The following is a 25,379-nucleotide window of genomic DNA, read 5'->3' as shown; positions in this document are numbered from 1 at the left end:
CTAACTTGCTTAAAAATTAGGCTATTACAAAATCAAAATAAAAAGTAGTATGAGCTAACAATACACACATCAGGGTCCCTATAATTAGACACAGACTCATTTGAAATTGGGGTCCATTTGCCCAATCAAAATGAATTTGGGCATCTGTGACATGGACAGTGAAAACCCGATCTAGGGAATCAAAATTCCAATACGAAAAGTTTGCAAACAAAATTAGTCAGTGCCTGAATTTCAAAGACAACTTGAACTTAGGCCTCACATGAACACGTTTATTTATGTTCATATGTACAAAAAAGTATAAACAAAAATTAAAAATAAAATTACGGTTGCAAAACTTCATCATGTCTTCTTACTTTGCTTCCAACCACGGATGTGCCCCCTCCAGTGTCGCCATGTCTGCTTATTATAAGCTTATTATTTTACGCTTGTCAATATTGGTGGTAGTTGCAGTTATTTGGGCTTGCTTCCAAAACATTTTATCATTTAAACCAGTGGTTCTCAAACAGTTTCATGTCAAGGACCCCCATCTGAAATCATAATTTGTGCCAGAGACCCCTGTACCAGATTTGTGTCGAAATGTTTTTCCTCAAGATGTTTTTGAAAATAGCAGATCTACAAGCTCACAACGTGTCGCATCGCGACACGTTGTGAGCTTGTAGATCGGCTATTTTCAAATAGCCGAATATAATGGGTTTGAAGTGCTGATGTGGCCCAGTTGCTTCTTTTTGGCTTGTTTTCATAGACCCAGTTTTCACAAAATCTGGCAACACCGGTCCCCTCCTGCCAATGAGTGCAGAAAGTGTTCCTGTCATTAACATAACAGGAACAAGCTGTCCTTTGCAACACTGCTGTGATATTGCATTATAGTACAAAAGCCCAGACACCTGGGTGACATTAATTGCAGAAGTAACAGCCCACAGCCGTTTAAGGAAGAAAGTGTGTCTACAGAAGTGTGTCTACAGAAAAGAAAAATCTCTACACACTTCTGTTGACATACTTATTTACAAACTATTGTGACTGACATGACACACACACACACACACACACACACACACACACACACACACACACACACACACACACACACACACACACACACACACACACACACACACACACACACACACACACACACACACACACACACACACACACACACACACACACACACACACTGTGTACGTTTTATACATTCAAGTTAGGTACATTATTAATAATGACCCTTTTTGGGATAAATATAAGAAATATTGTACTTTTGACTCCACTACATTTCTAGGAAGTGACTCTTGGACTTGAATATTTGAGAATTTACTTTGTTACTTTGTCTGGTATTTACACAAATTCCCAAACGTATAATTCATCACTACTAAGATACTGTGCAGCTATCTCTGTGTTTTTGTGATAATGAAGGCAGAGCTTTTGATAACTTTGACAGTTGGTTAATGTGTGAGTGAAGTTATTGGGTACAATATGCAAGCAGTGCACACAAATGGTAAAAAGGTCATGGTAATAACAATCACTGCAAAGTCCAGATCAGTGTAAACACAAGGTGCATGGTGGCTCAGCCAGTTTTTATGTTTTTGGATAAACAAATTTTATACTGCATCATATGACAGTGTCACACAAAAGTAGTGAAAAGGACTGATCTTCAAGCTCAACAAACAAGTGTGAAAGGTTTTGGGATAATGTATAGAAAATGTTAATGTTCACCTATAATGACAATGCCAAAAATAGAGACGCCAGGTTGAAAGTGGTTAAGTCTCTCTGTGGGTTTTATAAATACTTAACGACTGAAAGTATTAACAAGAGCTTGTGACTAATAATTACTTTGAAACCATTTGAACACAGGTTATTTTTTTCCATTTCCTGAAAAGCAATTATTTTGGACACAAAAGGTTTCTACCCAGCAGCAACGATATACCACTTGCGAGCGCCAGGACCAGGGTTTGAGTCCGATCCCCATTTTGTCTCGCATGTCTCTCCTCTCGCTCTCTGCCCTTGTTTCCTTTCTCTCTACTCTCTCCTATCCAATGCCAAAATAAATCTAACTAGAAAAAGTGCTCCTCGGAGCACAGGTCTCCGCCAGGTCAGGTAGGTTATTGTGGCCTCCTGGTGGCGCTATAATAGGCCAATGTGAAAAGGGTGGCATTTCTTCTTAGGCCTTTCAATGGGACACTGCATTCATGATTTGAGGCATTTTGTTCCAAAAATGTGTTTTGCTAAATTAGACCTGCTGGTGGCGCTATAACAGGCCAATGTGAATGTGAAAAGGGGGGCATCTCTTCCTCGGCCTAGTGGGAATCTCCATGCAAAAGTTCACGGAAATTGCACACTGCGTTCATGTTTTGAGGCATTTTGTTCAAAACTGACCAATCCTGCAAACTTTGGAAGCCACTGTAAGCCAAATAGGATGGAATATGAAATATCGGACAGATCCATCAGAATCACATGACTATGGAGATGCAGTGTACCAATTTGTGTGTTTTTTGGACAGAATCTGAAGGAATAATCTCCAAAAATGTATTTTACATAAGTCGGCCTCCTGGTGGCGCTGTAAAAAGCAGATGTGAAAAATGCAGTCCAGATGTTTTTCCTTGGCCTCTAGTGAGTGTGTGTGCAAAGTTTCACGCAGATCGGTGCAGTTATAGTTAAAAATGCAAATCGGCCAGTTATAGCGCCACCATGAGGCTGATTTGAAAAATTTCAAGTGGCATTTCTTCCTCGGCCTAGTGGGAATGTGCGTGTGCAATTTTATGGAAATGATTGGAGGCAGTTTGTTCAAAACGGACCAATCCTGCAAACTTTGGAAGCCAACCTTAGCCAATGAGGATGCAATATGGGAAATCGGACAGAACCGGGTTGATCACATGACTATAGAGATACTGTGTACCGATTTGCATGACATTTGGTTAAAAGCTGTAGGAAAAACAGCTTTAAGGTGAATTCAAGGATCCCAGTCATCGCACATTCAGCTACTGTACTAGTCTTTATACACAGTTTGTCCATTGGGGCTTCCGTAGCCCGGTAATTTTACTTTGGTGTATTTTTCAAATGTGTTGCATTTTCTGTCACCCTCTAGTAGTCACCTTCCTCTCTAAATGCATGGATGAAATTAAAGTGCAGCTAGAAGACCAGCCTGTTCAGAATTGCTAGCAGCCACCTCTGATTTCCCTATTTCCCCAGGTAGCTCGACATGATCGCGACATGCCAATTACGAGTTCAGGTCCGAGTTCAAGACCCCGGGTGATGCAGGATGAACATCTTAAACCTACTCAACCATTGTGCTGTGCGAATTAGCGACACGTGACTTCAAGGTTTAGGCTACGGTCACACCATGCACACTGGTTGCAGGCTGATAAATGCAGATTGTCTGCCTGTTTTCTGCAGCCTGTGCAGTGTAAAAAACAGAGTAGTTTGCTGCACCTTCTGTCTTCACGTTGCCAGGCCGGTCCGCCTTCGACTCATCCGAGTGGACAGAGGGGGAAAAGCAGCAAACGATCTCGAGCATTTATCTGCTTACTGTAAACGCATACTGCAAACGCAAGGTGTGCACAACACACAGAAAGCCGCGCAATGCCAACAAAACGCTCCGTTCCCATTGAAAACCATTGCAAAAAGACGGCCATATAGGCAGACACAAAGTTAGATGCGATCGTAGCCTTAGTGATGTTTTTGGTCTGGAAAGTTCTGCTGATGGGCCCTCCTGTGTTTCTCCTTTGCCATCCTCCCCTTCTTATTTTTACTCCTTTTTCTCCTTCCTGCTCAAAACGCCCGTCCCGGAGTCACTGCACAGCAGCGGCTATAAGTCTCCCTGAGTTTCAGTACAGTACATGTTTCTGAAGGTGCTCTGTTGTCAGGGAAGATAGCAGAGGGACTTGGTCTCGCGTTCATCAACGCGAATGAACATGGATCACGACCCTTGCCGAGGTGAGCCGTCGTCCATGACGAGGCGAATCTTGCAGACCTCCACGTCTACTTCCACTGGTGTGTACAAAGTCCCTATTGTAGTCTGCAAAACAGAACATAAAGGATGAGGTTAGAGGTTATTTACGGAAAAACAGACCAAGATAATAGGAGGCAAGGATGTGTAGAAAGAGCAGCTTTATGGCTGAACTTTGAAAAGAAAATGTGGTTTGTAAATTCAACGCTTTGAGTTTGATCTATCTCCTTTTCCCTGCCATCACCAGCCAGTGATTGTCTATGTAGCAAGCTATCACTAACTTACAATTGTGCACACTCTCTCCTATTGCTGTTATGCTGAGGTTGCTATTGCTGCTGTAGTAAGGAGCCATCAGAAAGTGTTGTTTTGATTTATTTTTTGTAGAGGAGCGCTTGTCTAGAGCACTACTAAGCCCACAAGGCATTTATTGATGCCTGCACGTTTGAACCTGTACTGTATCAACTGTTGTTGTGCTCAAACACTGAGCAGAAGAACAGTGGTTCTTAACCTTTTCAACCTTTTCAACGCCTCGCACTGCGAGGTGTTGTGAGCTCTTAGATCAGCTATTTTCAATCAATGTTTGCCTATTTCGTACGTAATATTTGACAATTTGGTCAATTTGGTGTTAAAAAGGCCTTAAAAGTCATTAAATTGTAACTTTAGAAATGTGCAGGCCTGTATACACTTACACAGTATGTTGGTTTGTTTACTGTCAATGAGAAAACAATGTTGCACATTAAGCAAATCATCTGGGGACCCCCCAAAATAGTTTGGGGACCCCCCTGGGAGTCCCGACCCGCAGTTTGGGAACCACTGCTGTAGAAAACAGACTTGTTGTTTTTTTTTGTTTTTTTCTCAAATGATGAAGCAGTCCTTTCTACATTTACTGTTCCCGTTTAAGTTTGTCTTGAAAATGTATTTACCCTCTGCTCCTTGCTGTTCTCCACCAAGTCCTTGAATATCACGGAGGGATCTGGGATGATGGGCCAGAATATGTCTTTGTGTCTACAGATAAAGACAAAATGTATTAGACAAAACACTCCGACTAATCGATAGGAAAAAAAGTCATTTTGGGGGTGAACTATCCCTTTAAGTACCTTGATTTGACTAAACTTAGAGCATATCAAGTGGTTACTTGGTTGTGTAGGATATCCCATAAGGCTGTGCACTGAGGCTAAATGAAGGTTAAATCCGGTTATTTGACTGGTTCATTAGCCCCAGCTCTGCTTCTTCCAAATAAAGTAAAATAACAATTTACAAATAAAAGCGAAAGCTCCAAAACGTTATCCATAAAGTTACATTTTGTTAGTTGGCATGTCAATCTTCTCCGCAAGGACATGATTGGTGAAAGACTTTCCATGTAAACCAGAGCAACAGCTGTGTCAAATGTTATGTTGTTATGCTGCCATTCTAGGTTAGTTTCATTGGACTCTTTTTGCAGCAGACATTTTGACTTTTTGACGATTAGATACAGCAAAGTTAAATGCGTGTCATGTGCCGCGATGTACTGAACACTGTACCACAGTATCATGGGATTTGAATTAACATTTGCGTGCTTCTCAGAATAGCCACCAGGTGGCGCAGTAAAAAAGGTGTATTTCTTTTGTAGCCCTTAAAGCTTAAGGATAAAGTTTTGGAGCTTTCACTTTTATTGTAAATTGTTATTTTACCTTATTTGGAAGAAGCCTCACTGCACGGCCTTATAGGCTATCCTACACAACCAAGTAACCACTTGATATTTACTCTAAGTCTTGTCAAATCAAGGTACTTAATCCTCTGGAGTCGGGCCTGGTCAGCCCCAGGAAAGAAATGTCTGAACAATCACTAATCACTGCGCCGTCATGCTGCAAATGAATAACCTTATACCCCGAAGTCTGCCCTTTTTCACAACATTTTAGGTTTTCTCTCTCTCTAAAATGAGTTGGTCACACCTCACAAATGGAGGTCAAGTAATGCTTATAATGTTTAGACCAGGGCAGTAGGGCTGCAATAGTTAATTGAAATAATCATTTAAATCGATTACAAAAAATTATCTATTTAAATAAAATAATCTATTTTCAGAGATAACGAAAATAGCAGATATACAAGCTCAAGATCAATAGTCTTTTGTTGGCAGTGTAGCCAAATGTAAGTCTGTCACCTGTGCTGTGAACCAAACAAAAACAAGTCAGCCTTTTTTCACATGCATGCACTGCATTGCTTTTACGGACATTGACAGTCCAATAAATTGTTTTTGTTCAAATGGCAGTGTAACCAACTGACCAGATGTGAAAAGGTCTCAACAAACATTTAATAATCTTTCACATCTTGAGAATTAGACAGCACAAGGAACAAGCAGTTAGGAATCTTATCTAGCCTATCTGCCCGGATAGATCAAAAGACGAAGACGTTTCTGAGTCTTCTGATCTATCCGGGCAGACAGGCTAGATAAGATTAAACAATTAAACAACCTTCTTTTCAGCTGTCCAAAGACAGCTGAAAAGAATACACCTAATGCTTGCCCCCGCCATTTCATTTGATGTGCAGTCCATACCTCCTGAAGCAATAGCAGGCCAGCACAGAGAGAGAGGCAGAGACAAACACAGGAATGATGACAGCCAGCGTGACAGACAGGTCAGGAGGTGCATCCATACCTTTAGAGGACAGGACGGCAGACAGGAAGTTAGTTAGTTATCAAAGGGGAAATCGGAGATGCTTCCATGCATTTAACATGGCAAAGATAGTTATTTCAAAGCATTGTGTCCATATCAGATCAAAGAAGGAGAGGTACCCACCCGCACACTGCCACTTAAACGTTTCATGAGAATTTACTATGTAACAACGTTTCGCTCGTGAAGACCAGTGACTTCAACCTTTTTCATGCCAAGGACCCCTAAATTGATATACATTTGGCCGCGGACCCCCATCTGAAAATGTTTTGTTCCAGGGACCCCCAGAAGCAAGGATTTGTGTTAATGTATATATTCAAAGATTTGCACACATTTTCAAGATTTTTCAAAAATAGCAGATCTACAAGCTCATGGTGCGGCACTCGGTGCCGCACTATGAGCTTGTATATCTGCTATTTTTGAATAGCCAAAGCTAAGTGGTAAAAATTATTGTGACGCTACGTTAACTAATTTCGCTGGGGACCCCGTGGTCCCTGGACCACTGGTTGAGAGCCACTGGTGTAGACCTTCCACAGGTATGAGGAAGGTCTACTGTTTGTCGCTTACGCACCTGCTCTGAGACTGACTGGGTGTGCGGAAGTCTTTTCCACACGTCCACATAAATATGATATAAAAGGACTTTTTTTATTTTACCAGGAAAGGTAGACCTCTGAGATTTTTAATTAATAAAACCCTGAGGGTCTGAACAAGGAGAGAATACTTCAGATGACAAAATGACAACCACATCTTCCTGGTTAAAATGCAAGACACTTTTTTATAGGCTACGTATGTGTCAATTTGAACTTACACAATCTTTTGCCAGAAACCCAAACCCAAGAATTTTGTCTTACTGTGACATTCTGGTATGATAACAAGGCCCTGACAGTGCTAATATTGTAACCTAATCTCAAAAGATGATACTTTGTACTTCAGCGTAAATTGAGTCAGTGTGTTATTAGTTAGTATTTAACACTTGAAAGCAATCACATTATTTCATTCGCTTGTGGTTAGAATAGTACATTGGTGCATGAGGTCTTCAAATGCACATAGACAAAATGCTGAGGCTGCCTGATGAGTAAAAACAATGATAAAAGAACAATGATAAAAAATTATATAAGTTTTTATATGGATGAACTGTGGATTACATTGTTACAGTATGTGGATGTGATAGTTGATGGACAGTTACCATGCATTACTGCTTCACTGTTGTCACTCCCTCCTCCCCCTCCGCATGTTTCGCGGAAGTTCGCCCTGACTTGGACTTTGTACTGGCAGCTGTCATCATAGGTAATATTCAACACAAGGCCACTTACGGTCACCTCTCGCTGGAAAAATAAATAAAAGCATAATCAGTGACACAGCTGAAGTTGGACTGCTAATGTTGCCAGATCTGTGACATTCCAGAAGGCTTTGTTGTTGATAGACCCGGTGATGCTGCTGCTGACATGCTTTTTAAGATGCAGTGAACCATTGACAATCCACCAAAACAAACAGAATACCGTTGTGCAATGCATTTCTGATTAGCTGCAAGATAAAATAAACAAACCATCTACATGTTAGAGAACATATAGTTCAGTCAGACAACTCTTGGACCGAATAAATATATTTATTGAGCATAAATATAAATATATTAAGCATAAGTATCTATAAGCATATTTGGCGTCAAGGCTCTCTGTCTCATTACAGTACATTCGTTCCCTGTAAGCATGAAATATTATAATACACGATTTGCCAAATAGATCTTAATCGTATAGAAGCAGAGCCCACAGGTGGATACTGGGGTGGTGGTGGGAGTGCAAAAACGTATATAGCATAGCAGAGCAGCAAGATGGCAGAGCAGCAGCAAAAAGAATGAGCAGTGAGCAGAGAGGTTTAATAGCCGCCCCAATCAGATGGAGTGAGCATGTGACTGATCAGCATTTTGGTATCATACCGCAGGCTCTTTGCATTTACTGTAGCTGACTTTGTAGTTCCAGCAGTTTTCCAGCATTCTTCCAGCGTTATTTCTGATGTCCTGCTGAGGTGTCCAGCTCAGCCTGAGTTGATTTCCTATTGCTGTGATCGTCACATTAGACGGACGGGTTCTCACTGGGAAAAGGGCAAAAACAAAACAGAAGATGATCTGATAGCAATGGTCAATATATCAAATACTCCAAAATGATGACATATTTTGATGAACAACGTGAGACATTCTATACTTTGTTGGTCTGGGTCCCTCAGGCGTCTATAATCGGCGCCTACTTTTTCCCTCTACACCTCTTTGCAGAGTATAGTCCATCTACAAGCTCAGAATTGTGAGCTTGTAGATCTGCTATGTCCACTAAATGTTCACTATTATGACATCTCCAGAATAGGGACGCTAGGGTTTGTGTCGTTAAATATACTGGTTGTATTAGAAGTAGACAATATGATAGGCAAAACTAGGAAGACGCCAACCTTTTTCCAGAGGGCGCCGCTTGAATGTGTTCCATACGGGGGCGCCACTGAGTGTTCCGTTGATCAGCACGCAAATGTCAGCAAAGAGGTCAAAGACTTCCATATCCAGGTAACAACCATTGCCAGAAAGGTTCTTACAAGCTATTAAGTTGCTAGTAAGATTTTCGCAGGACCTGCAATGACAAACATGGGGAGAGGATAGAATCTGCAATATGCAAGGAACATGACAACATGGTCTTTTTTGTTTTAGTTCAGTGTTTTAGTTGAGTGGAGCTCACCTCATGCCACCCAGATTCAGTATTCAACTGCATTAAATAAACTTGGTCAACGAATGCACCTAAATTTACAACAAAAGATGGAATCATCCATGTCATGGTATGGCATGCGTGTGAAAGATTTGTATGCTAGACAATTGATACTTGTTTGTTTATTTATTCAGTAAAAAAAATAAGCATATATTTGACAGGGACAATACACCATAAATATACTGCACCAGATACAGTATACAGTAGCTAAGTCCATTTTCACCTGTGGTAACTGGGCGGGGATTATGCATGACACAATTCTGGGCAGCATAAAAACACATCTCAATGACTATAAAACTTCAGTTGTGGGGCATATACATGCCACAGACTTTATGTGTTACAGATACCAAGAGGTAGTGCTTGTTTGCCTTTGTGTTTTCTCTGTCTGTTTTGTGTGTGGGTGTGCGTGTAAGGATAATTCCTTTTTAACAGGACGTTCATGAAAGTCCTTGCGGGCTTGTTTCCAATGAGGGCCTGTGAGCAATTAGGGGTTAAGAGTCTTGCTCAGGGACAAATTTCATTTCATCGACACATATGCTGGCGTGGCCTGGAATCGTACCTGGGGCAACCAGGGCCAACCAGGGCCTCTGGCTCCCTAGGCGGGCTCACTAACCACTCAGCTATGGCCTGTGGGCAGGCTTCAGTTACACAGCTTGCCACACCTGTTTCCAGCCTCCTCATTCTCATCAGTTATGCACCTGCCTGCCATCAGCTCATCAACCTCCCACTTAAACCCAGCTCTTCACTCCACTCATTGCGAGATCGTTGAACAAACTCGTGCCATTGCTAGTCGCTTGAGCACTGTTTGGAGTTGTTGCCTGGTCCACCATTTTTGTTATGGTTTGACAAGAGGCAATCACTGACCGTCAACGACAGTCAAGTTTTTCCTACGATGCCGGCGCCACTAGTAGTAACCTCAAACAACATTGAGGGATAAAACAGAACGAAGGCTGACGTCAGGGACATCCACTCTTAACAGCTCAGATGCCAACATAGAGATTGTTACTATATGCCTGCCAGATATCTCCATTACCTCACAGTATGTATAAATCACCTACCAGCCCTTTTGTATGGCTTGAACTACCACCTAAATGCAGGAAGACTTATGCCATGGTGATTGGGGATTTTAATTCCCGTCATACACTGTGGGGACATGACTCAACCAACAGCGATGGTTGAAAGCTGGATGGAAAACACATGCATGCAGTTGGAGATGATTCACAACTCTAAACCCCCCAAGTCCTTCAACAGAGCTGCCGCTGGAGAAAAGGCTACATCCTGACCTGTGTTTCATCAGCCAGAGACTACCACATTTGACTGAGAAAAACAACCACAACAGACTGGGCAGCCAGACAACCCGATGGACAGATAGGCATCATCACAGACGAATATCTCGCTACTAGCCATGAACAACCTTGGGCTGTCTGGAAAACACTGAACCGTCTGCGGTTTTTTTTGTGCAAAATATGTTTATTGCTTTTTCAGACATACAAAATACAAACACATAAACAAACAAGAAATAATAAAACAAAAATACAGCTCAGACACAACATTCATAAAGTAAATTGAAAAGTGTATGAAGATAAAAAAGATAAGCAAGAATATGATCAAAGGGCACATCTCCCGGCCATCGATAGCCTCCCAACAAGGAAAGGAAAGACACCATTTACAATAATTCAAGATGTGTGAAAACACCAGTTACCAGTGGCACAAGGACACTAGCCAAGACAAAAATGCCGGCCTACAAGAAGGCTAGGGTCGGTGTGGGAATCCCCCAAGCACAGTGGCGGACAGCGAATTAACCTATCTGTGCTGTCTTTGACCTATCTGTGCTGTTTCTACTACATGCAGGTCAGTAGCCTTGGGAAGCAACGGTTCCAGAGCCATGCGGTCCATATAGGTCAGAAGCCGATCTCCTGTTTCCAAAGCATGAATACTAATAAGTACACTCCCAGGACATGGTTCCAACCACAATCCAATCCTTGTTGTGCTGATTGCTAAGCAGGGAGACACTGGGTACCGTTTTATAGTCTTTTTGCATGACTCGACCCGGGGATTGAACCCCCGACCTAACCACAAGGCCACTGAGTTGGCCACTACTGTATGTGATACGGAAGCATTAGTGGTGGGCAGTGGTGGAAAGTAACTAAGTACATTTACTTAAGTACATTTTTGAGGTATTTGTACTTTACTTGAGTATCTCCAATTTCCAATACTTTTACTTCTACTCCACTACATCTCAGAGGCAAATATTGTACTTTTAGTCCACAACAATTATTTGAAAACTTGATTTACTAGTTACTTTGAAGATTTTGATTATTATTACAAAACATACATGACTCACTTCAGCCCTATATATATTTCAGCCATTTGAAAATAGCCGATCTACAAGCTCACAATGCGTTACGATGCGACACATTGTGAGCTTGTAGATCTGCTATTTTCAAATAATTTTTATACATTTGAAAACCTGAAATAGGACATTCTGCATAATGAGTACTTTTACTTTTGGTACTTTAAGTACATTTTGATGCCAATACTTTTATACTTTTATTCAAGTACATTTTGAATTCCGGACTTTTACTTGTAATGGAGTACTTCTACAATGCAGTATTGATACTTTTACCTAAGTACAAAATGTAAGTACTTTTTCCACCACTGGTGGCGGGAAAAAACGTTTCATTTCAGTGAACGAACAATTTCGTTCACGTTCACGGCAATGATTCGTTCACGTTCTCGTTCAGTAGCGCTATTTTCTAGTGAAAAACACCATCGCGGGAGCGTTTTATTACATCACGCGTACAGCCCGCTCTCCCGTCCTGTGTACGCGGGGAGGGGTCGGGGGGCATGAACGATATCGTGAACGTAACAGTTTCAGGACGTGAACGAGCTCGTTCACGTTCACGGCAATGAACTAGTTCTTTTGAACGAAACGATCATGAACGACCCATCACTAGGAAGCATTGGGAATTGAAGTACGATGATACTGCAATGCTCACTCACCTGTAGTAGACCTTCATGTCTGGAAGGGGAGTTATGGGGGTCCAGGAGCAGTTCATGACACTTGAAGAGTGCAGGAAACACGTGACATCCTTCAGTAACTTGGCTATATCGAAGGAACAGACAGGGAATGTAGAAGTTGACAGACGTGCATGAAGTTTCACTCTGGCTCATCAGAATGAACAGAATTAAAAAAGTCATGGAAAAGTCAAGGCATTAGAAGGACATTCTAATGTGTGAGGGGGGCTTGATTTTTCCATTAACTTTTCTTCTTTTCTTTTAATGTTTATTCTATTTGAAAGTGAAATATCCCTTTAAGCCCTATTTTATCGTCATACAATGGTGTCGTACAAAAATTGTGAAAATAGCAGATCTACATACTATTAATAGGGCTTAAGTAGTTAACAAAAACCATGAACCCAATTAAGAATCAAGGTGTCTTTATTTGTCACTAACTCACTTATGAGAGACCATAGACCAGTTAGGTCTATGGCATTCAGTAAAACAATGTAACATAAAAGCCAGCAGTTTGATTGTTTTTGTTGGAATGATCCCCAATCCCTGCTGTCTACCTTCTTTGAGATTTTCTTTAGGCCTTTGGATTTCTGTTTTGCTTGTTGAGACACAGAAGCATTCGCAAAACTGTTTTACGAGACTGTATGTGCGTACAGTAACACTATCTTACTTATTGTGCAATGTGGTGGTTAAAGTTCAAAGTCAAGGTCTGAAAAAAACTTGATGATGACTCACGTGGGCGAGGAATAACAACGTTCACAGGAGTGCTTTTACTTCGGTCCTGAGAAGTGCCGCACTGGATGGCTGCTATGGTGTACTTCAGACCGCTGTCAGCCATCTCGTCTGTGGTTATACCTCTTTTAAAAAACGGATTATTTTTCTGGAGAAAAGAACACAACAAAAACATTTGGGTTAATTGTCAATTCAACAGATGCTCCAACAGTTCTCATAATACACACTGTAGATTTCAGGTCCATGTTTAGCCCATTAAGACCTGAGGCGATTCTTTAAAATGTTTTCTAAATCCTAACACATTTTTGAAAAGAATATTTTCAAGATTTTTCAAAAATAGCAGATCTACAAGCTCATAGCGCGGTGCCGCGCTATGAGCTTGTATATCTGCTATTTTTGAATAGCCAAAGAAATCTAAAATGACACAGATGCTTCTCCCGGTCTTAAAGGGCTTTAGATATTGTATTATTTTGTTTTGTTTTATTGTTTAGTTGCATTTGATTCAAGCCCATCAGGTCCAGTCATGTCCTCTCTGCTTTGTGCACAAGCTGCACGTGTATCACAGCGATCAGAGCTATTCTACTAAGTCTGTAGGCTATGTACTGTAACAGTAACAACTGTTTAGAATTTCTAATGCCACTAGAATACTGCCTTCAATTTCTGCATTTATTGACTACTGTGTGATAGATATTGTGTTGAGATCTGCTGAAATAAAAACATTCTAGTATAAGTAGTTGTCTTTCTAACATATTTCTTTTCACTATATACAGTATATTATACTGTACACACACACACACACACACACACACACACACACACACACACACACACACACACACACACACACACACACACACACACACACACACACACACACACACACACACACACACACACAGTCCCATTTGTAATGACCATGCATTTGTGGGATGAGCAGCATAACTGAATACGTGGGGCGTCCCAAAGGGAACTGTGCCAAAGTCAAGCGTGTAAGACTGCCAGGAATCCTGCAAAGACTGACATTCACTGACAGGCCTGTTTGCGCTTGAACTTGAACACGTGCAGGAATGTCGGTCTTGCTCGGCTCTGTATGCGGAAGCATCTCCATAAATATATGGAGATGATGTGGTGAATGCCATGCTGATTGTTGCATTGATCAGTGGTGGAAAGTAACTAAGTACATTTACTTACTGTAAGTACTCTACTTAAGTATCATTTTGAGGTATTTGCACTTTACTTGAGTATTTCCAATTTCCAATACCTTTACTTCTACTCCACTACATCTCGGATCCAAATATTGTACTTTTACTCCACTACAATTATTTGAAAACTTGAGTTACTAGTTACTTTGTAGATTTTGATTATTATTACAAAACATACATTAACCACTTCAGCCCTATATACATTTCGGCCATTTGAAAATAGACGATCTACAAGCTCACAATGCGTCGCATTAGCTTGTAGGTCTGCTATTTTCAAAAGATTTTATACATTTGAAAACTTGAAATGGGACATTCTGCTCAAGTACATTTTTGAATTCCGAACTTTTACTTGTAGCAGAGTATTTCTACATTGCAGTATTGATACTCTTACTTAAGTAAAACATTTGAGTACTTTTTCCAGCACTGGCAGTGGCATTGATGGCGTAACATTACCGCTTTTGGTGGGGGCAGTGTTATGGTGTGGGTTGGCATCTTCTGCACCACTGGCAAAACAAGGCTAGTCACCATTTAAGGCCATCTCTGCACTAAGTTATCGGGACAGGATGTTTTCCACCTGCACAAGAATTAATCCCGCCTTCTAAAATGCTGTTTATCATCGCTGTTTTGTTTATCATGAACCTTGTGTATATTGGACTTTGTGTAATTGATTTGACTGTGCCTTCCTGTTATTTTTGTTTCCTATTCGCTCTATTTATCATCAACTCTTATCTACCCATATCTTCAAAACCCTAACTCCATCCTTGACATTATTAGAAATTAGAAATGATTAGATATGACGTGATGAACATAATGATATGTTTGTTTCTATGTTTTTGCAACTTTTTGTATTGCTGCTATTTTGGACAGGGCTCAATGGGATTTCTGTATAGGACGAAATGTAATCAGACACAGTATTTTGGCAGTTCTCCTTCCCCAGTAAACACTATGCAGGTGCCCTATCCGCCTTGTTTACATTCTCTGCTAGGACACTCGATTCAGACATAATCATAACAATGCGTGGTTAAAATAATGATAATATGATAATGTCATAATAATAATACATCAATAAGTGTTCCCCAAAGTGGGGTGCTTGAGCTTACTCTGGGGGAAAATGTAATGGTCGTTTAGTGGTTGTAACAATTACACGATTACACTGTCATCTTTTCAAGCGGGATTTTTCAGAAAGCAAAAACATGCACAATTCAAATATTTCCTTTGCAAACTTTTATTTGCATTTTTTAATCTAAAATGAAAAACTGGATTTTTTTTACATTACTGGAGTATTTCCCATTTTCAATACTTTTACTTCTACTCCACTACATCTCAGAGGCAAATATTGTACATTTTACTCCACTACAAATATTTGAAAACTTCAGTTACTAGTTACTCGGTAGATTTTGATTATTATGACAAAAAAATGCATTAACCACTTCAGCCCTATGCATACTTAGGCTATTTGAAAATAGCAGAGCTACAAGCTCACAACGCGAGCTTGTGGATCTGCTATTTTTACATTTGGAAACTTGTGTAATGGGACATTCTTTAAAATGAGTACTCTTACTTTGCAGTACTTAAGTCTATTTTGATGAAGTACATTTTGAATATGGGACTTCTACTTCTACTTGTAACAGAGTACATCCACATTGCAGCATTGATACTTTTACTTAAGTAAAACATGTGAGTACTTCTTCCACCGCCGAGTACCACCAGTGTGATGCTCCTTACCTTTTCAGGTCCCATTCCATCATCAGTGAGGTAACGGCAGCTCTCAGTCTCCAACACATCCCTGGGTCTCTGCCAGGTGACAGAGACATGGAACGGGTCTGTCCACACATAGGACGGGTTCTGAGGAGGAGGGAGGCAATCTGGGAAATATCACAAACAAAATGTTATTTTTTAATTTTTGATATTCTACTGTTAGACCAGGGGTCTTCAACAGGGGGTCTGGGACCCCTAGGGGTCCTCAGAGTTACTACAGGGGGTCCGCCAAATCTTTGTGTGATATGTTTTTTTTTTTTTACCTTAACCACTTGAACCCTAACATCCCTTTTCTGAGGAGAACTTTAGCCAAAAATAGCAGATCTACAAGCTCACAACGCCTCGCGCTGCGAGGCGTTGTGAGCTTGTAGATCGGCTATTTTTGGCAAAGAGGTATAGAGGTGTAGAGGGAAAAAAGAGCAGACCAAGTAAACAAAAAGGGTTTTTATCTGAAACACAATTTTATACAATATAGAGGGGGGTCCCTGCTTCATCTGTCTCTCAGCTAGGGGGTCCTTGGCCTGAAAATGTTGAAGACCCCTGTGTTAGACTGATGATGGGTTCTATTGGTTTACCTATGATCCTAGATTACTATCTCTATGCATTTGCAGTGATGGAAAAAGTACGCTTTTCAAATGTATAGGCCTACATACATACAAATCTTTTGAAAATAGCAAAATTGCCAAAACATACGTAGAGCTTAAGTGGTTAATGTATATTTAGTGATAAAAATCTAAAAAGTAACTAGTAAGTTTTCAAATATTTGTAGTGGAGTAAAAGTACAATATGTGTAGAAAAGTAGGGTACTGAAAATTGGAAATACTACACTAAAGTAAAAAATACCTCAAAATTGTACTTAAGTAGGCTACAGTAGGCCTACTTGAGAGAGTAAATGTACTTAGTTACTTTAGACCACTGTGCATTTGATATATTATATATATAATAAAGTGACACAATTGTTACTGTAAGGGAGACGTGGGCGACTGGTCTGACGTGGGTTCCCTGCAAGCTCCATCCACGAGACAGCCGGGAAAGGGAAACCTCAACTAGGAACACATGGATGATCGCAGTAAAACAACATGGTATTTACTTATTTACCTGCCAGAATCATCACCGCGATGCATTTTAACGCCAGGCTAAGCCTCCAGGTTCTGAAATAATCCATGTTTATATTCCACAAGTGTGATTATCATTCCCTATGGAGAGAATAAATCCATGTTCTTCTGATTATTGTTGGAGCGCGTCTTTCTTTCCCTTTTACTGTACGCGTGTGTGTAGATCTGTCCAAACGTTCCTGGCTGTGACTGTGTGAGTGAAACAAACTCAACAATAGATGTTGAGATTCCTTCCCTGAAACGATAAGGAGAGGCTGTTTATCCCACAGGAACAAACAATCTGACAAGATTCATTAGTGCACTGCCACTCCACTGCCACTGCACTATAATAAACAGCCTCAAACTGTCAGGCGACATCTGAGGAGCTTTGCGGGCGACAGGCAGTGTTGCCAAGTTTTGCGAGAGAAACAAGCAACCGCGTCTATGAAAACAAGCCGAAAAGAAGCACGCCCCCTTCGTCCTTTTAAACATTATACATTGGCAATTTTTTTTTAATCTTGAAGATTAAAAAAAAAAATAATGAATATTTTGACAACATTTTGACAACAAAAATCTATCTATCCCACTCCCTGGCATACAATGTTTTCAGATGTGGGGGTCCGCAGACAACAAAAAAAATAATATTAATTTGAGGGTCCTTGATTTGAAAATGTTCGAGAAACACTGGTTTAAACAACATTAGAAAAAAAACACAACCCTACCAATATTTACAAGCAACTTTGCCGAAAAATAAGCCCAAAGTCGCTTATAATAAACGGACATGGCAACACTGGGTGCAAAACAATTGGATCATCATAGGAAAAAGAAAAAGGCATCCGTGGTCAAATACATATAGTTTTGGGTGGTCCTTGACATGAAAAGGTTTGAGAACCACTCAAGGTTCAAGGTTCAAGGTTGTAGGCCTACTTTATTGTTACTTTATCTGTTATCTTGTGTACAGGTACAGGAGTAAAACTTATTTTGGTTTGGCTTCCCTTTCCTTCAGACAAGACAATGCAGCAGCATAGATAATATGGGATAGGGATAACAACAGAATAATGATAGAAATCGTAAAAAGATTAAAAGAATAGAAAGAGAGTGTAAAAAAGAGCAAAAATAAGATAAAATAGAGCATCATCAAATGTACATGTGCATTAACAGCATTGGTACACCAACAGCAACGGCAGTTACTTTTCCCAGTAACTGCCACCTAACTGTGTAAACAACTTCACAGTATATTCTATATACAGCAGATTGGGTAGGTGCAGTTCAAGCATAATAGTGCAAGAAAAGGACTGTTTCTGATATTATAGAAACAGTTAGGATTTAGAAGACATTATGTAGAATCGGCTTCAGGTCTTAATGGAATAAAGGGAGGAAAGCAGAAAGCAAGCTGGGACTAAACACCCGAGACATTCTCATTCTGACCATTCTCCAACTTTCATTGCTACTATATTTAATTGAATGTTGTTGAATTGATAGTGAATCAGTGATAAAGAACTTAATTTATTAATCACTTATCGAAGCAGAGTTACAAAGTGCTTTACAATATCAGGATAAAGTGCAGTCATAAGAGGAAAAAAACTTTTTTTTAAAATCAAGTTTTCAGAAGTGATTCAAAAGATGACAGACATTGCTAGCCTACATCCTCAGGTGGAGCGTTCCAGAGCCTATACTGTAGGTCATCATCTGAGGCCGAAGAAGCCCAGTCACCCCAGGTAATGAGACGAGGTTTAGGAACAACCAAGAGAGCTCCAAGGAGAGGATCCAAGGCTGCATGTGCTCAGGGCCAGTGGTGGAAAAAGTACTCACATTTTTCACTTATGTACAAGTATCAATACTGCAATGTGGAAATATTCCGGAAGTCAAAATGTACTTGAGTAAAAGTACAAAAGTATTGGTATCAAAATGTACTTAAAAGTACCAAAAGTAGAAAGTACTCATTATGCAGAATGTCCCATTTCAAAAGTCATCAGTAAAATCTTAAAATGGACGTTGAATGCCTGTAATCATGGATTCTGTGTTGTTGAGTGTCACTGCGAGGAGAGCCTTGATGATGCACAATATTATGCACAATATTAAGTAGTAAAATCCTATTGCAGGATCAGCAAAGATCAGATTCTTTCAATGAGTGTAAAAGCGAGAGAAAGAGACTAGGTAGATAGTCTAAATTAGTTTTGCTGTAAAATGTTTTTATTTCAAAAAAGAAGTATGTTTGATAAGCAGCTTCAATTAACAAATGCAAATAAAATTATAAACCTCAATGGAACAAGGCAAAGTTTGGACAGAAGTCTAAAATTGTACAAATATAAATACATACATACACATGTAGAATTCAATTTACAGCATGACATTATAGTATGTACATCTTCTTTTTTTTAATACTGTGTACCTTTATATCACCTACCTATCGGCTCATTTCAGTGTAGCACTTGTGAGATACTGTAAAACAGTATAATTATAATCATGTTCTTACAACTTGAAATAACAGAGCCTTTTCAGAAGGCAGAGCATGAAGGCACTGGATCTTAATAGGAAAGGAATTCTTCAGAAGCTCCACTCACTTTCTGAAGTAAATATGCACCATATAGTCACACATCAGTTCATCCTCTTTCATACCTGACCTTTTAGCCATCTCCCTTGATATACAGGTCATAAAATCACATCTATGATACCGATTGGCATTACACTCTGATAAACTTTCCATCATAATCTCAATAATTTCACTTCATCTCCTTAAAGGGAACCCCATAAGCCAGTGCTAATACCAGTACGTTTTTTAATATATAGTTATATATATTTTAGGCAGTTTTTCTTTATTTAGACAGGATAGCAGAGAGACGCGTAACCGGGGGCAGAGAGGGAATGACATGCAACACAGGTCTCCAGCTGGACTCCAATGGGTTAAGTGATTAACACAATCACCTATTGGCATGCGCCAAAACCAGAATGTTTTATTTTTTATCAAGCAAAGCCCCAACTGATATATGCTATTTAATATGTTCTTTATGTCACACTGATATAAAGAATGATATAAATGTACTGCTCAATTATTTTTTAAATTGGCAGCATTATCACGCAGCAGTTATTGAACACCTTGTCTGAGGGCAACCCAAATGAGGAATTATATTTTTTCCGGTGTATTTAGTTGTTTAACTGGTATTTATTTCACGAATGTGACCTTTATATATATATATTTCTAGCTGGTCGGCACTAGGCACACTGCGATGGTATGCCACCACGACACCCTGGATTTAAATGATCATCGGTGTTTAGCCCATTGACTATAGACATTTCTCAATAACTGTATTTGTCTCACTTGTGTGCTTGTGAACTTGTGAAAGGTCATCGGTCACAGCCCACATACTGTCCCAATACAAAAATCTAGCCCCCACGTACAGCCCAAATGCACAGATGTGAACTTGATCCACACAATTTATCAGGGATGGATTGGGAGGTGACTTCTGGGAACTTGGGACAGCCAAATATCCCAGAATGCATTTCACACCAATCAACAGTTGGAAAACTCAACTAATTATAATTTTCAAAATATTGTTGTTGGGTCACTGAATGTCGTTTTTTAGGAAATAATTCTGTGTTGTTTTATCAAGACAGAGCCTATTTTTGCTCCTACGTTAGAGCAGTGAGCTGCAGCGAATGATCACATGGCCCCAAGTACAAGCTTGCCTTAAACTAGAAACATGCGCTCTCTGGTCTCACGAACTTGAGAAAACGTTCTCCCCAAGTTAGTGATGCATGTTAATGTAAAGTAATTTTTCAAGGTTTAAAAAAAAATACCATGTTTCATTCATGATACCATCTGTATACATTCTAACCAATGTCACAAGTCTGGTCTTTGTATAGAGCACCGAAGTCTGACGTAATTTACACATCCTAGGTTTGTCTACCTGGTTCGCGGTTTTCCACCCCCATTCTGAATCCCCATAGACGTATTTAATATAGCGTCAAATAAGAACTGTGTTCCAAAAATAAACAAATGACCCTGGCGGTTTGACTCTTATGGATATGAAGCATCAACTGACGGTGAGAAAACGCTAATGTTACTTCCGCCGAATTAGTACAATTTTCGCCAGAAACAGACTGTATCAAATATAAGTGACTGACTATCATAAACGATGCAGAACCTCCTCCCTGACAATATCGCCTAGACAGTTTGTTTATTTTTGGACCACAATTCTTATATGAGACGATTCTAAGATGACCCAATGTTATTCTCCATAGCGAAATTACTTTACGAACATGGGGATGAACGAGTGACGTCAGGACTTCTGTACTCTATTGGAAAATGGTGTGTACCGACATTATACTCTATATTACTGCCGACCATTCCAAAGTATTGCATCATTGGATTCAGCTCAATTTACGGGCTTGATACAGCACACATGGCTAAACGTAATGATAGCCAAGCTCCAGTAGCTGCTATCCTGCTCCTCTGTCAACTTGCTTCGTCATCATTGTTATTTTGGGGGCTTTTCCGAGCCTTTATTTGATATAGTCACAGTGAAGAGAGAGTAAGTGAGTGAGTGAGTGACATGCAACAGGTCCAGCCGGTCGGGAATCAAACTGAGGATTCACTGTCAGGCATTAGAGCCTATGTGGGACGTGCCCTAACCACTTAGCTAGCAGGATGCCCGCTCCATTGCCAGATTGACCAAGCAAAAATAAAGGTCATAAGGTCGATAACCAACTACTTCTGGAGAGAGAATGGTAACCTTTTAAAAGTTTTGCATAGCATCTGTTCAGAGAGTAAGTAGAACAATGAAAACTCCTCCCACAGCGGACAAAACACTGCAGTTGTTCTTGTTACTGTAGTTTGTCGCCGAGACAGAGAGCTAAACCTGACTTTCTGCTATGTGTCACATTCGCTGCAATACATCCTTGAAAAAAACCCAAAACACTAGTAGTGTGGTTCTAATACAATGAACATGGGCTGCACTGCAGTCCTTCACCCCCAAGGGTCTACGAATACATCCAATGTAGGAAGAGAGGCTAGCTGAATGACATCACCAGCGCAGGGTATTTTGGGGGAGTCTAGCTAGGTAGTAGATTAGAAAGGAAACATTCACAGGAGTTCAGAGGCAATGACCAATGTACAGTACGTACCATGAATCGATACACATCTTTCTATATGAAAAAGAAAGAGGTCTCAGGTGGGTGTAGGGTTCAAATTAAAACCAGGAAAGCGTGTGTGTCATTTTAGATTTTAGCCGATGGCTATTAAAAAATAGCAGATATACAATTCGCATCGTGTCACTTTGTGCCGCGCTACAAGCTTGTACATCTGCTTTTTTTTTTTTTTTTTTTTTTTTATCTTGAAAGTGTGAGAACTACTGTTTTAGGGTGCGTTCGGATATAAAGCACTGAGCGCACTGGTCCAATACAAACCAATATGTGAGTGCGCTCCCGGTGCGCATATCCCAACGCACCCATAGAAGGCATTTGTAGAATCGGCCTCAGGTCATAATGGGTTAAGGGTCCTTGGGAATGTAATGAAACGGACAAGAAGAGGGGGTCTGTTGATTTAGCCACCGTGGAGGGAAGGTAGCAGGGTGACAGCAGGGTCAGGCGCTAGCCCAGGTCCGTGGAGGTTCCACTGATGGCGCTGAACACGTGGAGGGAGTTGTGGAGCAGGGAACGCATCATGTCCTCCTGGTAGATCTGTGGTCAGAGCAGAGCACGGAACACGTCAGCACAACGCACACACGAACACAATCAAACCAAATACTGTTGCTTTAATCAATAATAACGTGTTCACATACAGTACACTGTGGGCGGACAGGATGCCTGATGTGGGGTTCAAATCAATTATACTGTACTGAATGTTGCTGGTATAATGAAACACACAGTACTGTATATGAAAACCACAGGAGCACGGAAAAGGGAAGTGAAAATAATGAGGACGCTTTCATATTGATTTCATTTCCCTGTTCATGACGATCATGAAATGGAATGTGAATGAATGTGTTCCATTTCTCTTCCTTTTATATAATGCCAAGTCAGGCCAGTATGAAGGTTAGCAACCCACCCCCGATCACAAGTGTTGACTTTGACGCAGATATGTAAAACATAAATAAATGCTAGAACAAAATGAAGTGACATTTTTTATATTGATGCAATTTATATAAATAAAAAAAATGATAATCTCAGTTTGGATTTTTAGGACACCTGCTGTGAATGCCCTTGTGATGTGTGTAATAGTCAGACGTGCTACTGTGACTATCGTTTTCAGCTTCAGTGATAGCTTGCTAGACCACTGGTCTAGCCGAGACAGAGCTAAACAGCCAGAGCTATCTAGCTATCACTGTTTTCAAATGTGTTGTGCCCAAGGAACACCAATGACCGAGTCAAAATCTCAAGGCACACATAGCGAAAATAGATCTCCAAGCTAAAAAATGGCAGATCTAAAAGCTCACAACATGTGTGCTTGTAGATTTGCTCTTGTTGCTGTATTTCGGTAAGCAAGTAGGTAAGAAAGTATTTAAATATACTGATTTAAAATTGTCATCTGTAATGACAATAAATATAGAATTTGCCTCTGTATTGGGAAATAAGTGCACACAAAGTAGGTCTACATAAAAAAAGAAATCATAATTATTTGTATGTATAGTATATACTGCAATAATAACGCGTGGTTGTCACAAAATTCGTGGCACACCTGGGCTTGTCTCACGGCACACCGGTGTGCTTCGGTACAGCGTGATAAGCCACTGAACTAGATATTTATGTGTTCACAATGTCGTGTACAGCAGTGGTTCTCAAACGTTTTCATTTGGCCACAGACCCCCATCTGAAAATATTTTGTGCCAGGGGACCCCCAGAAGAGAAGATTTGTGTTAAGAAATTCAAAATTATTTCAAGATTCTTCAAACATGTTCACAAATAGCAGATGTGCAAGCTTGCAGGGCGGCACGAAGTGAGCTTGTATATCTGCTATTTTTAAATAGCCACGGTAACACTTTTTGCTGGGAACCCCTTGGAACCTCTCCAAGGACCCCTTTGAGAATCACTGGTGAACAGTATGGATCTTCACCATGATGTGTGTGGAACAATGCACTATGAGTCGCTCACTCTCACTTCACTACTAAGACTAACAGGGGGAACACCTAACAATTGTGTCCGTGTACTAGTGTGTTTAATATTGAAGGTAACTTCCTGGCTGGTTTTCTGCCTCACCCTGCTCAGGGTGGTTGTTGCGTCATGACTGTGGAATGTCTCCTTTCCCGTTTTAATGAAAACCTGCCAGCAAATAATGCTCAAGGCACCAGGATGTTTCAACTGAGAACAGTGAACAGGGTTTGTCAGAACAATGCATTGCGGTTGGATGTCATGCTCATGTTTCACACTCAGTGGTGGAAAAAGTACTCAAATTCTTTACTTCAGTAAAAGTACCAATACTGCAATATAGAAATACTATATTACAAGTAAAAGTCCAGAATTCTAAATTGACTTGAGTTAAAGTACAAAAGAATTGGTATCAAGTACTAAAAGTACTAAGTACTAAAATATTTGAAAATAGCAGATCTACAAGCTCACAATGTGTCGCGATGCTACGCGTTGTGAGCTTGTAGATCGGCTATTTTCAAGTAGCCTATGTATACAATAGGGCTAAAGTGGTTAATGTACGTTTCATAATATCAGAATTTATATCTGAAAAGTAACTAGTGAGTAAAGTTTTCAAATAATTGTTGTGTAGTAAAAGCACAATATTTGCCTCTGAGATGTAGTGGAGTAGAAGTAAAAGTATTGTAAATTGGAAATACTCAAGTAAAGTACAAATACCTCACAATTGCACTTAAGTATAGTACTTAAGTAAATGTACTTAGTTACTTTCGACCACTGTTCACACTCATGCTGTGGTTCATTGCGAGCAATTTTACAGATGAGCGACTAATTCTATAACAGTGGTTCGCAACCTTTTTCTGGCTCAAGGACCACTTGAAAATCTCCAAAGCGTATTTTCAGAGCATGTTTATCTTAACGATCAATCAATCGATTGTGTTCCGGCTTGGCTCAAGCAATGGAACTAAACATAGTATCCTTTAAGTTCCTATTGATCGGTATCACAATGTAAACTGATTTTTCAAGGTTTTGAAGCAAAGAATACCATATTTCATTACCATTCTTTTAAAATATTAATGTTATATTTTCGTTAAAATCTCAGTGTTTTTGACAATTATTTGGGGGCACACCTGCAACATCCCTCAAGGCCTACCACTGGACCCCGGGCC

General features: G+C 40.1%; 2 protein-coding genes across 4 annotated transcripts in view; both read right to left on the bottom strand.

Moving 5' to 3' along the window:
• Positions 1–683: 683 nt before the first annotated feature.
• Positions 684–17,467, bottom strand: LOC308101298 (interleukin-13 receptor subunit alpha-1-like). Of its 2 annotated transcripts, XR_013934529.1 has the most exons (11): positions 17,135–17,467; positions 16,004–16,143; positions 13,080–13,224; positions 12,333–12,435; positions 9,025–9,197; positions 8,522–8,676; positions 7,775–7,913; positions 6,474–6,573; positions 4,864–4,945; positions 1,094–4,009; positions 684–1,008 (listed from the first exon to the last, which is right to left on the bottom strand). XR_013934529.1 is itself a non-coding variant. In XM_080450721.1 (10 exons), exons 1-10 carry the CDS (start codon positions 17,199–17,201, stop codon positions 3,911–3,913), a joined length of 1,203 nt encoding a protein of 400 aa, XP_080306847.1. In that variant the 5' UTR covers positions 17,202–17,467; the 3' UTR covers positions 684–3,910. The 2 variants fall into 2 exon arrangements, 1 of the variants encoding a protein (XP_080306847.1); XM_080450721.1 differs by having other exon boundaries at positions 684–4,009.
• Positions 17,468–19,301: 1,834 nt separating this feature from the next.
• The window catches only part of dock11 (dedicator of cytokinesis 11), a 124,881-nt gene continuing 118,803 nt past the window's right edge, over positions 19,302–25,379 (bottom strand). For both annotated transcript variants that reach the window (XM_080450692.1, XM_080450693.1), the window contains one exon: positions 19,302–22,809. In XM_080450692.1, the coding sequence (XP_080306818.1) occupies positions 22,720–22,809 (90 nt within the window). In that variant the 3' untranslated portion in view covers positions 19,302–22,719. The remainder of the gene's footprint in view (positions 22,810–25,379) is intronic.

The sequence above is a fragment of the Gymnoscopelus braueri genome, assembly GCF_963280865.1.
Source record: "Gymnoscopelus braueri genome assembly, chromosome: 15".
Taxonomy (NCBI): domain Eukaryota; kingdom Metazoa; phylum Chordata; class Actinopteri; order Myctophiformes; family Myctophidae; genus Gymnoscopelus; species Gymnoscopelus braueri.
Note: the sequence above shows the minus strand (reverse complement) of the source record. Positions and strands in the feature narration are given on the sequence as shown.

Coding starts and splice junctions, on each gene's coding strand:
- LOC308101298 (XM_080450721.1), bottom strand. CDS start 17,201: ATGGATTATTTCAGAACCTGGAGGCTTAGCCTGGCGTTAAAATGCATC. Junction 12,436..13,079: donor CGTTGTTATTCCTCGCCCAC/GTGAGTCATCAT, acceptor CCTTCGATATAG/CCAAGTTACTGAAGGATGTC. Junction 4,946..6,473: donor GCCTGCTATTGCTTCAGGAG/GTATGGACTGCA, acceptor CTTTATCTGTAG/ACACAAAGACATATTCTGGC.